Genomic DNA, 12,806 nt, shown 5'->3' with positions numbered 1-12,806 from the left:
TGGCCGTAAACCCTGAAAAGGATATCTTATCACAAGCCCAGGTCTCCTGAAGCAGGATCACATCGAATGAATGGATATAGTTAGCAAATTCTGCAGTACCGCATCTTCGCCCCCAGCCTGCAATGCTCCATGAAAGGCACTTGAGTGTGCAGGGTGGGGGGGTAACCGGGTTTACTAGTCATTCTGTGTGGTTAATTTTTTCCAGAGCACCCTTCGGATCCAAAAAAATACATCCATTAGTAGATGGATCCTCTTGGGAGGCAAAAGCAGGGGAAAAGAGAGGGGAAGCCAGCCTTGCTCATGGGGCTGTAAGACTCTTAAGCGCACTCCAGTTCATACTTGTGGCATTGACTGGTTGCTTAGTTGGAAGGTATTCGGCAGTGTCATCAAGCGGGGTTTGAGTTAGCCCTGCATCTCCTGCCATCGATGGGAGAAGCATCAGAGGGGGTTCGGGAGTTCATGGCTTCCATGACAGCCATGGACCTGACTCAAATGATTCAGGGCCCGACACACGAGGGAGGACACACTCTGGACCTCGTTTTTGTCTCTGGCCAGTGGTTGAGTGATCTGGGAGGAGGGGACTTAACCATCACTCCCCTGTCATGGTCAGATCACTCACTCCTTCGTCTTGACTTCCCTGGTGCTACCTCCCGCTGCGGGGAGGCGGAACCGGAAAGCACTAGATGGTTCCGCCCCAGGCGCCTGATGGAACCAGGTAGGTTCCAGACGGAGCTTGGGCCACCTCCTGTAACCTTGACCCGCCCCCGGGTAGAGGACCTGGTGGTCGCGTGGAATAATGCGACTTCCGGGGCCTTGAACCGGGTGGCGCCTTTGCGGCCTCTCCGGCGGCAACGATCCACCCTGGCCCCTTGGTTTACCGAGGAGCTGAGGGTGATGAAATGCCGCAAGAGACGTCTAGAGAGTCGTTGGAGATCCTCTCGTTCCGAACTTGATCGAACACAGGCACGAGCCCATTTAAGGACGTACCTTGTGGCATTGAGAGTGGCCAAACGCCAATATTGTGCCACTCTCATTGCATCCGCAGAGAACCGCCCTGCCGCCCTGTTTCGGGTGTCCCGCTCCCTCTTGTTTCAGAGGCCGCGGGAGGCCCCTCTACAGGGCAGAGCAGAGGAATTTGGGAAATATCTGCAGGATAAAATCGCTCAAATTCGGAAGGATTGGGTCCCTGTTAGTGGTCCAATGGAGACGTCCGTGGCGAGTCTTGAGGAATCGACCTGGGAGGAGTTTGACTTGGTTGCCATCGAGGATTTGGACAGAATGCGTGGACGACTGCGACCCACCACATGTTTATTGGACCCGTGCCCCTCCTGGCTTGTACTGGCATCCTGGGAGGTTACATGCGACTGGCTCCTGGACCTAGTGAACGCCTCGCTGAGCGAGGGGTCTCTCCCGGCCGCCTTGAAAGAGGCGGTGGTGAGACCCTTGCTCAAGAAGCCTTCCCTGGATCCTTTGGAGCTGGCCAATTATCGTCCTGTCTCCAACCTTCCCTTTTTGGCGAAGGTTGTAGAGAGTGTGGTGGCCTACCAGTTTCCATGGCATCTGGAGGAAAATGATTATCTAGACCCGCGCCAGTCCGGCTTCCGCGCCGGTCACAGCACGGAGACGGCCTTGGTCGCGTTGGCGGATGATCTCTGGAGGGCCAGAGATAGAGGTTGTTCCTCTATCCTGGTCCTATTAGACCTCTCGGCGGCTTTTGATACCATCGACCATGGTATCCTGCTGCGCCGGCTGGAGGGGTTGGGGGTCCGGGGCACCGTTTTGCGGTGGTTCGGCTCCTACCTTTCTGGCCGGACGCAGCGTGTGTTGGCAGGGGAGGAGAGGTCGACCCTACGCCCCCTTACTTGTGGGGTGCCACAGGGGTCGGTCCTCTCGCCACTCCTGTTCAACACATATATGAAGCCGCTGGGTGAGATCATCCGTGGTTTCGGGGTGGGATACCATCTGTACGCTGATGATACTCAGCTGTACTTTTCCACCCCGAACCACCCCAACGAGGCCATCGAAGTGATGTCCCGGTGTGTGGAAGCCGTACGGATCTGGATGGATGACAACCGACTCAAACTCAACCCCTCCAAGACGGAGTGGCTGTGGGTACCGGCTCCCCGGTTCAGCCAATTAATTCCATCATTGGCCATCGGGGGCATTCAACTTGCCCCCGTGGAGCGGGCGCACAATTTGGGCGTCCTCCTGGATGCCCGGCTGTCCATGGATGACCATGTGACAGCCGTGGCAAGGGGGGCATTCCACCAGGTTCGCCTGGTGCGCCAATTGCGCCCCCTACTGGACCGGGACGCCTTACGCACAGTCACTCATGCGCTGGTGACGTCTCGCTTGGACTACTGTAACGCTCTCTACATGGGGCTTCCCTTGAAATGCACCCGGAGGCTACAGTTGGTCCAGAACGCAGCCGCGCGGGTAATTATGGGGAGTACTAGGTACTCCCATGTGACACCATTCCTGCGCGAGCTGCACTGGCTTCCTGTGGTCTATCGGGTGCGTTTCAAGGTTTTGATAACAATCTTTAAAGCGCTCCATGGCTTAGGACCTAGTTACTTGCGGGATCGTATTCTGCCCCATACATCCCTGCGACCAATCCGCTCGCACAGAGAGGGCCTCCTCCAGGTGCCGTCCACCAGACAGTGTCGAGGGGCGGCGCCTAGGAGTAGAGCCTTCTCTGTGGCGGGCCCAGCCCTGTGGAATGACCTCCCCCCGGATATTAGGAATACCTCTGACCTCCGCTCCTTTCGTGTAAAGCTCAAGACCCACCTTTTTCAAGTTGCTGGCCTGGCTCAACTTTGATCCAACTATATCGCTCCTGACGGGTTTTTTATTTGGGGTATTTTAATTGCATTCAATTTATTTAGGGGTTTTTAAACATTGTGTTTTTACTTGTTTTTATCTATCAGTTCACCTCCTCCTTGTATATGTCGTATATATGTCTTGGTATATGTTTTGTTATATGTATGTCGATATATTTATTTCCTATGTTTTGTTGTACGCCGCCCCGAGTCCTTCGGGAGAGGGTGCGGCTAAGAAATAAATATTTATTATTATTATTATTATTTATGAATTAAACATTTTGGAGAAAATGCCAATGGAGCTTCCATTGGTAAATCAGTATAAAATCTCTGAGGTCCAAAGGAATCCTTGTCAGAAAGTGATAGACTCCAAAGCTTGGACTTAACTGCATCCAGACGCTTTGTGATTTGGGCTCTTTCCGATTGAGGAAGCGCCCTAAAGGAGCCAAAGAGCTGAGTCTCCTCCTGGTCCCAAAAGCCATCTTGACACAGATCAGTCCCATAGATAGGTGGAATCCCAGAGACATTGACCTGGACCCATCAACCAAGAGACCTTGGGTGCCCTGAGCTGATGTCACTTCTTTTGGGGCCACCTCTTCCCAGCTGATCAAATTGAGGGAAGCTTCCTGGTAAGATGTTACATGCTGCGGGGGGCTGATTTGGCCAGTTGTAGGAGGAGCAGTTAGCCTACCGTCTGAGAGAACGCCAGCTGAGGGTTTTGCAGAAGTAGGTATATAGCTAATATATGGTGCATTGTCTGGGATAGCATTCAAAGTTGGCTCATTAATATATGCCACTGAGGATCTTTTGGTAGATCTTTTGGTGAGTGGCAGGAAATAAATTTCCTGCCACTCACAAGTTGTCAGTTACTCAAAAGTGGCTTAATCGATATGTCTTTGAAGACTCTTCTTGGCAGGATGCCAAAGGATCTTAACCAGGATCCTCTTCTGAACAGTAGTTTTGGAATGTTGGAATTGTCGAAACTAAGTAGCACTCTGGAGCAGTATTCAGGGGAGGGTAAGGGTTCGACGTTCTTCAGATCATCAGCTTTTAGCCCCAGTAACTTAAATAGATGACCCCTCGCCAGCTGTATTGAACTCCAGTAAGGTAATTTGCCTTAATGGGGTTAATGATGAGGGCCACCTGTTTTGGCTGTAAGACCAGGTGGCTAATCTCGTCATAGGATGCGGAATTAAGTCTGTTAATAGAATTTTGTTGACCAAGATTTTGTTGGCCAGTGCTTTTATTAAAGCTTTCCCTGGGATTTGGTAGGGAACACCCTGTCGCCACCACCGACTGCCGAGTGATCCTCCCAGAACACCCACTGGTAATCCAGGAGACTAAGTAGTTTAAAGTACTTACTATTCTATCAAGCTGGAGCTGAATGCTCGCTGTAGTTTCTGCAACCAGAAAACATTGCTGAGCCAAAAGGTCTACAAGCGTAGGCTCATGCAAGGGGTGGTTAGGGGCCCCAGTTTCAGGTAAGTCTTCATTCTCAGCTAGGGGGATGGCACCTTCAGAAGCTCCCCGACCAGAAGACTGAATCAAAACAAAGTCATCAATCTTAGATTGCTTCAAGAGAGGTTGAAAAGCCAAGTCAACGGGAGATCTGCTCCTTTTCCTTGTCTGCTGCCCAGTTTCTTCTCCAATCATTTTCAGGGCCTCCATTGGGGCAGGGCCACCAGAAAGCGGTGGAATTAAATTTGGAATTTCTAATCCCTTATCCCGGCATGGAGCTGACTCACTTAAAGTTGCTGAGTCATTTGTCTTCCGAGTATGCAGAGGGATTTGTGAGCCTCCCAGCAGACCTCCCAACTGACTCTCTCAGGCTGTGCTTCCCCAAACAGTGCCGAAACCTCGCAGCTGTCCGGCTGGGGAAGGGGGGAGGATGCACAACCCACAGTTGGAGAAACAAGCTGACAGTATCCATCAATTCTCTGCTGCCCCTGCAATCCAGTTCCACCTTCCTTACTGCTTGGTGAGCACTGTGCTGTCTTTGTTTTCTTTCCCCTGGGAGAGGCCATCCCGTGGTTCCAAGTAGGAGACCTGTCTTGGTCTGTTTTATCACTTTGCAGTAGAGAGTTTGCAGTGTCCATTATCTGAAAAAAGTATTTTATCTTGGGTTGTCTGGGTGTTGTCGCAGCCATGGATAGCAAGTTTGTTGCTTAGTAGAGAAAACTTTCCTCTCATTCACTAAAGGCTTTACTACCTGGAGTAAAAACTGGAGTAAAAGCTGGAGTAAAAGATGAGCCTCTCAGGTAGTAAAATTTAAAAAAATTAAATTTAAAAATTAAAAGTTAAAAATTGATTAAAAATAGAATGTTTTTTAAAAGGAATAAAAATAGAGAGTAACAGGAGAACAAATTTAAAAGTTAAAAGTTAAAAATTGATTAAAAATAGAAGAGTGGTTTTTTAAAAGAATAAAAATAGAGAGTAAAAAGGAGAGCAAAGTTAAAAGTTAAAAAGTTTTAAAATTTTTTTAAAAAGGTATTAAGAAAGGAGAAGAAGAGAGTAAAACGGAGAGCAAAGCTCAGAGCTGCTGCTCCCCTCAACCCCCTCAACCCCCGTACTGGAACACTTCCTCCCCTAGCCTGCCCCTCCCCACTCGCTCCTCCCGCCCATCCACACCAGGCTTGCCCCGCCCACCCACTTCCTTTGCCCGCTCAGCCGAAGCTCCAAAGCTTCAGATGGCCAGGAAGGTGGGGCGGAATGTTGCCCATCTGCCTCCCCCTCCAGAAGCAACCAGGTGGTCCGGGATTGTCAGCAGCTCATGTGCTATTGCCATGTGACTGCTCTGGGGATGCAGCACCTGCCCGGACGCAGCTGCAGACGGCAACAGGACACGAAGGAGAGGCCATCCAGCAGAGTGTTCCGAGGTCAGTGGGTTGGCGGGAGGTTGCACAGGGCTTGAGGTGGCAGGGAGGCAGGACATCGAGGCCACCCTGGATGGCTGCAACAGGATGCGGCAGCTGCTGGGCGGCTGCTCCTTTGTGCCCTGTTGCCGGCAGCAGTTAGCTTTCTCCTGCGGATCTTTCCTCTCCGGGCATCCTGGTGGCCCCTGGGTTGGTCAGCAGACCACGCGCTGCCACCATGTGACCGCTCTGGGGATGCAGTCAGTAAGGATCACTAGGAGAATGCCAACTGCAGCCAGGAATGTCTCCAGGTCGGTGGGGTGGCAGGGAGATTACGTGGGGCTGGACTGAAGGGGGCAGGAAGGCAGGGGTCAAGGCTATGCCCCCATACCGATGAAAAAAAAGAATATCCCGCCATCCCGGAACTGCGCCCCAAGGTAAGGGAAGCAGGTCTTGGGAGAGACCTTCCCTCCCCCTTCAGAGGGCTCCTGTGGGGAGAGAGGAGGTGGCCTGGTTTGAACGCGGGCAAGCAGCAGGGCCTCCTTTGCTTGTTTGGGCGGGCAGAGAAAGAAAGGAGGTGTACGATAGCTGAGGCGCACCCTTCGCCCTTGGGGAGGGGGTGCTTTATCACACACCTCCTTTCTTTCTCCGCATGCCCGAACGAGCAAAGGAGGCACAATGGCAAAGAGCGAAGGAGATGGCGATGGCAAGAAGCAGCTGCCAATGATGGCCACCATGCCGGATTCAGCAAAAGTGACTGAGCAGCAACGGGACATGCTTGGGGAAGGGACAACCAGAACTGACTGCCTGGGATTGTGCTTCAGCTGCCGCTGTGAAAATGTGTTTTGCCAGCTGGGAGGCTAGCAAAGAAGCCTCCATTTCCCTGTCACCGCTGAACGGTCTGTGCCCTAACCGTAACAATTGACTCTGCAGGAGGGAAGGAAAGAAGTCTATCTTGGAAAAAACCTTCTCTCCTGCTCCAGAGAGCTCATGCTGGGAGACAGGAGGCGGAAAGGTTTGAATGCGGGCGAGCGAGTGGTTTGGGGCCAGCGTCTCCTTTGCTCATTCGGGCAGGTGAAGAAAGAAAGGAAGCATAAGAGAAAGCACCCCCACCACCAAGGGCGAAGGAGAGCTCCTTCACCCTCGGGTATTGAGCACTTCCTTTCTTTCTCCGCCTGCCCGAAAGAGTGAAAGAGGCAGGCGGAGAAAGAAAGGAGGTGTGAGAGAAAGATGGTGTGAGAGAAAATACCCCTGCCACCAAGGTCAAAGCCCTCGGCTATCACATACCTCCTTTCTATCTCTACCTGCCTGAATGAGTGAAGGAGGCACTCACTGGCCACTAAACTGCCCGCTCGCCCGCATTCAAACCAGCCCGCTTCCTCTCTCCCGGCATGGGCTCTCTGGAGGGGGAAGGATGGTTCTTTCCAAAGACCAGCTTCTTTTCTTCACTCCTGCGGCTGGCAAAACAGACATTTTCACAGCAGTGGCTGCACAATCCCATGCAGTCAGTTCTGGATCTCCCTCCCCAAGCTTTTGGCATGGGCTCTCTGGAGGGGGACGGAAAATCTCTTCCAAAACCTCGCTTGTCCTAGTGTCTCCCTGGCGATAGCAGCTGAGTGAGGGAAGGAAGAATTCTGGGAGTTGAGGTCCACAAGTCTTAAAGCTGCCAAGTTTGAACACCCCTGGGTTTTTTTTGTAAAGGGTTAGGGGTACAAGGGTCTTGTAACTTAACAGCTTTAAGACTTGCACACTTCAAATGCCAGAGTTCCTGAGCCAACATTTTGGTTGCTAAGCAAGGGCGTTGTTAAGTGAGTTTCACTACATTTTACAAGTTGGCCACTCTCACACGGTCACATGACCGCTGAGCCACACCCACAAAACAGGCCACACCTACAGAATAGGTTCTAAAAAATTTTGAAACCCACCACTGTGCTGCAGATTCCTGGCATGTCTATGTTCCATTGAACTGTAGTTCTGAATTCGCCTTTTCAAAAAATAAAGCTTATTTCTATATTCCAAGCAGACCTGATAAAGTGCATGGTTGGCAGAAGGTCTGAATTCAAACTCAAACACAGGTTCGCATTCATACTGGCAGGGAGACTGTAGTATTGTGAATGAAGACAGGCTATCATAACCAAGAAGCTCACTGGAATTGTACTCCCAAAATCATCCCTTTCTCCTTGCAGCAAGTCAATATTTATTTCAGTCCTGAAGCTTTGTATTTGGAGTATCCAGTGTAAAAAGCACTATTTTCTAATTCTTTTTTAAATAAAAAATAAAGTTTTGACTTTATTTATTAGAAAGAAAAACTTCACCACACATGGCTTTGTGCCTTGCCTCATCTAAAATTAGGGGGAAGGGGCAGAGGGACAAAATGAGCAATAAATGTATAGAGATGTGATGGGAAATTAGAAGGGGGGAATGGAAGTCTGATGAAAACCAGAGAAGTACAGGACCAGTTTGTGCCAGTCTCCAAGGCCACATATCCTGAGAATGGAATGTGGGTTGCCCCAAACATCTCAGCGATTCTCAAAACATCTATGCAGCTCTCCACTGGCTGAAGACAAGCTGGTTAAGAGGGTTGGGCTGGGAGGAGGGGAAAATTTATAACTTTTTGCGTGGGAATCTTAGTTCTAGCCTGATATTACTGCAACCAGCAACCTTTAGTAAAAGAACCTGCCACTTCACCAAAATAGAGTGGAGGGTCTTTCTTTCCTAAGAGATCTGACAGTAAAGTTTATCTTTAATTCTGAACAAAAGAAAAAATATATAAGATTAAGAAATTAAAGAAATTGAAACAACAGCAATAAGCTAAATAAGATTTTGATCTAAAAAAGTTATACATGGATTAAGGGCTAGATAAATGTGGACATTGGTTTCTACTACAAGATTAGGGATTAATTATAAAAAAATAAGTAGATTTTTATAGTAAACAGACTTAATTAATTACAATCTTGGCTATTGTAAGATAAGTGATGATTTTTTAAATTGGATGCTAGAGGGAGCTAAAGAGACTAAGCAAATGGAAAAAATCCAATCTTGTTCTTGATATCAGTTAATACGGGAATTTACAAAATAACAAAAATATTGTAACACTGGAAATATTAAAGGAGATGCTTGAAGAATGGAGCCAGAAATTAGTAATAACACTTCAAAAGATGATGCCTGCTTCTATGATAGATGATGTCTAAAAAAGTTAATGGAATGATAGATTTGGAACAAATTTCATCTAACAGAGATAAGACAGAGAAAATATGAAAAGTGGAAATACAAACGATAGGCCAAAACAATGATTTGGAAAAGCATGCTTTCCTGGACATAAAACAGAAAATGGCTGAAATTTTAAAAATTAAAAAGAAATTATGAACCAGGACCTGAAAAATATTTTATTACTGGATTACAGAACTTAGTCAAAGCTTTTAAAATATATGGAAGATATGATAAAAAATAATTGAAGAGAAATCAAACCCAAGGATACTCTGAATTAAAGGTTAAGAAATAAAAGGAAGTGATATAAAGTTGGTTTGTTTGTTCAACATTAAAATAAACATTTTTGCAAAAGTTTGCAAATTTATGACTTTTGTTGACAATGAGATTGAAAAAAAATGATGTTTTATAGGTTTTCTTATAGATAAATGATGGTATATGGGATGAAGAGATATCTGTTTCTTTGTTGCAATGAAGTTTGGAAATATTTTTTGTGTATTTCTTTTTCTTTTCTTTATTATTTCCTTTCTTTTTCTTTTTTCTCTCTTCTGCACTTTTTATTCTTTTTTCCATTCTTTTCTGTTTTAGGATTTTTATTTAACCAAGGGCTTTGGGTGGTTCCTAGAGAAGGGCAAAATTAACTGATCACAACATTCCTTATCATACCTCTACAAGTTTCTTTTTTGGAATCTTCTGATAAAAATTATTCTTCATCCTCCATCGTAACCCACAAATCATTTCCCCACCAAACTTACTTGATCTCAAAATTTCTAACATGATAACTCCCCAAAACTGCACTCAGCACTTTAATTCTTGATATTTGAGATTATGATTATCCAAATGGTCCGTTAGTTTAAAATTATCCTAAAATAATGAATCAGCCTTATTGATTGAATAATATCAAATAATTCTTATCTAGCCTTCACAGCTTCTTCTCTTTACTCATTCTCAGCTTCTCCAGGGTAGTTCTCTTCCCCCCCCCCCCCCAACTAATATAGAAAACAGCAAGGGGAGCTCATTTGGATCAGGTGCATGGTACATGCATAAGGATAGAAAGTTAGCAGAATTGGTCTTTAACATTTTCTCTCCTTTAAGCAGGAGAGAGGAGACTATATGCAGTTTATATTAGGAGGCAGCCTATTTGCTCTAATTAATGTTTTTTTTTGCTCTGTATGCATATATTTGCAGTGATTTGGATGAGAACAACATTGAAATGCAAGGTTTAAATCTCCCTATCTTTCCATGCCAGAATTCTTATTTGGACAAGATCAACAACACTTGCAATTTCCCTTGGAAAAAGTATTTAATTTAATGAATGGGAAATTATTTTCTAATGTAAATTCTCCAAGCATACTAGGTATATAATGATACTCAGTTTTTACTCTATTAATTTCTAGTGAAATTTGATGCTAAAGCTTGGATAAAGCTTGCTACCCAAACAATATATTCCAATAGCAAGGTGTTATGTATACTATCATAAATAATATAGTAAAACAGCACATACCTCTTTGTCTTGAATATTTGGATCTGCATTATTTTCCAATAGTACCATCATACAATTAATATAGCCACCATAAGCAGCACACTGCAGTGGAGTTCTACCTGCATAATCCTGTACATTAGGATTGATTTTATTTTCTATCAATATTTGGCAAACATCAGGGTTTCCTCCTAGAGCTGCCCAGTGTAAGGGAGAGTGGCCGTCTTGATCAACTAAATCAACTCTTGCTCCTCCTGCAATAATAAAATATGTTAATCCAGGAAGTCTGCCTCAGTTGCTTATTAACAAACTAAGTATGGTGAGGCTATACATATGTCCTTTCAACTTTCTTACTCAAGGTCCCACTTTCAGAGTCCTGTCATGGCAGATTTGAGATGTGTTTATGTGCAGATTGCCAATGAATCTACTTACTGACAATCCCAATGAAAGTATGTTTTGTACATGCACACAAAAGGCAGATACACATCTGTAATCAAATTTATTTATCTCTTCCCACAAAAAAAATTGGCATCCTGAGCAAAGAGTTGCCATCTGGTATGATACATATTTTTACATTTATTTTTCCTTCACTGTTCTTCCCTTGCATCTAGAGAATTAACTAGCTGATATTAAAGGTACAATGGTATTACAATCATTTGGCAAACGATGGGGCCTCTGTTACACTTCCCATATAGAACTGCTATGTTAAACCTGGGTATAAAAAAGAATCTTTTCTCATTTTTATATTTAATGTTCCTTTCTCTGATTATTTTCTTATCCTGAGTAAATTCTAAGACATATCTAAAATCTGCAGACAGATCACATAATAAAGAGTTCCCCCAAAACTGTTTAGGACCATGAAGATTGATAGTAAGAATAGATGATGCATAATTAAGTTTTTAATCAATTAGCTGAAAATTTGGCAGTCTAAAAATTCTATCCATGTTGCCAATGATTAGGTATCAAATGATAATAAGATGCTAACCCAAATTACATAGAATACTTATAATACTGAAAACCAGAATTTGATCCTATAGCTGAGAATTCCTATCAGTCTATTTCCCTCTACACAGATAAGTTACTAACTCTTCAAAATTTAAAATTTTCAGGAGCAGGATCCCTTAAACACATCTGAAATATTTCACAAAAATGTTGGTTAAAATATTGTTTTTCCATTATCAGTCACAAATTAATTCACAGTATGAGCTATCATTACTTTGCTCAACTCTAAAGCTAAAAACAGCCATATGTTTATGAAAAAATGTAGGCAGCTGACCTTTAATGAGTGTCTGTATTACTTCCTTATGTCCCATTTCACAAGCACGAAAAAGAGGAGTGTGTTTCATTACATCAGCAGAATCTACCTGAGCATAATGTTTTAGAAGCAATTGCACAGTGCTAACATGGCCAGAAAGAGCAGCAGCATGTAATGCTGAAAGATATCAAAGAGAATGCAGTTATTAAAAGGTGTTTAATTAAAGTAATGAATATAACAAAACATAAACCAGACACTAAGATGAAGGATTGATATTTATATGCAGATGGACAGCGCTCTCTTCATTTATTTGTTTTGTCATTGTCTCATGCTTGTTCCATTCAGTTGCATCTTACTTCCATCTATACATATTAAATTTATATAAACTGAACATATGTATCTAGGATCTCTGATATAAATCTAGATCAAATAAAATCTGATGCTATCATTGAAATCAGCAACTTTGTTAAATAATAATGAATATAAATTCAAACAACAAGGGAATTCAAATCCCATATTTAACATACATTAAAATAAAGATATGGAGGGAAGACAGCTGATGTCACGACATGCAATCTTGGTGTTCCGAGATCGCAGTCGAATTCCTGCCACTGGATGGTCCATTTGTACCTAAACTGTCCCGCAGAGATGGTGATTGAGAAGGGCACCTCCTGCTGATCTCAGGGACATCGCAAAGTCCCTGAAACATCCAGGAACAGCCTTTTTTTCCAGCGACAGAAATGCAGCTAATGAAGCTGCTGAAGTTGGGAGAGCTCCGGAGCGGGAAGAAAGCAAAAAGAGAAAGTGTGTCGAATTGGTGAGGAAATTTTATTATTAGAGGAAGAGACTACCCAAGAAAAAAATTTAAGTTAAGTTAAGATTGAAGACAAAAGACTGTAGGCGGCGAGATTGATCTGCATTGAACTTAGTGTGTTATCCAGTTTCTAATTTTTTTTTCATGGATGGAACTTTTGCAGGGGCTCCCTATTTTTTAACCTGAATGGATTAATTCTTTCTTCTTCTTTTTCACTTTTGCTTACACCTAAGGAATAAAATTCTCCTTTTTAAAATTATGCTTGATTTGATTGATTGGATTGTTTTTGATCTCCATTTAAGGTTTTTTCTTTCTTTCTTAAGCTTGGAATATAAAGAAGAAAATAAGAAGGATTATAAAGAGGGTTGTAACAACAGGA

The 12,806-nt window shown here is 44.4% G+C and overlaps 1 protein-coding gene across 2 annotated transcripts in view; it reads right to left on the bottom strand.

Moving 5' to 3' along the window:
- INVS (inversin) overlaps positions 1–12,806 on the bottom strand; it is a 102,298-nt gene that overhangs the window by 28,015 nt on the left and 61,477 nt on the right. For both annotated transcript variants that reach the window (XM_081970089.1, XM_081970090.1), the window contains 2 exons: positions 11,635–11,790; positions 10,383–10,612 (listed from right to left, as the gene is read on the bottom strand). In XM_081970089.1, the coding sequence (XP_081826215.1) occupies positions 10,383–10,612; positions 11,635–11,790 (386 nt within the window). The remainder of the gene's footprint in view (positions 1–10,382; positions 10,613–11,634; positions 11,791–12,806) is intronic.

The sequence above is a fragment of the Natrix helvetica genome, assembly GCF_964273705.1.
Source record: "Natrix helvetica genome assembly, chromosome: Z".
NCBI classification, from domain to species: Eukaryota; Metazoa; Chordata; class Lepidosauria; order Squamata; family Natricidae; genus Natrix; species Natrix helvetica.
The sequence above is the reverse complement of the archived record's forward strand: the minus strand, read 5'-3'. Positions and strand labels throughout refer to the sequence as shown.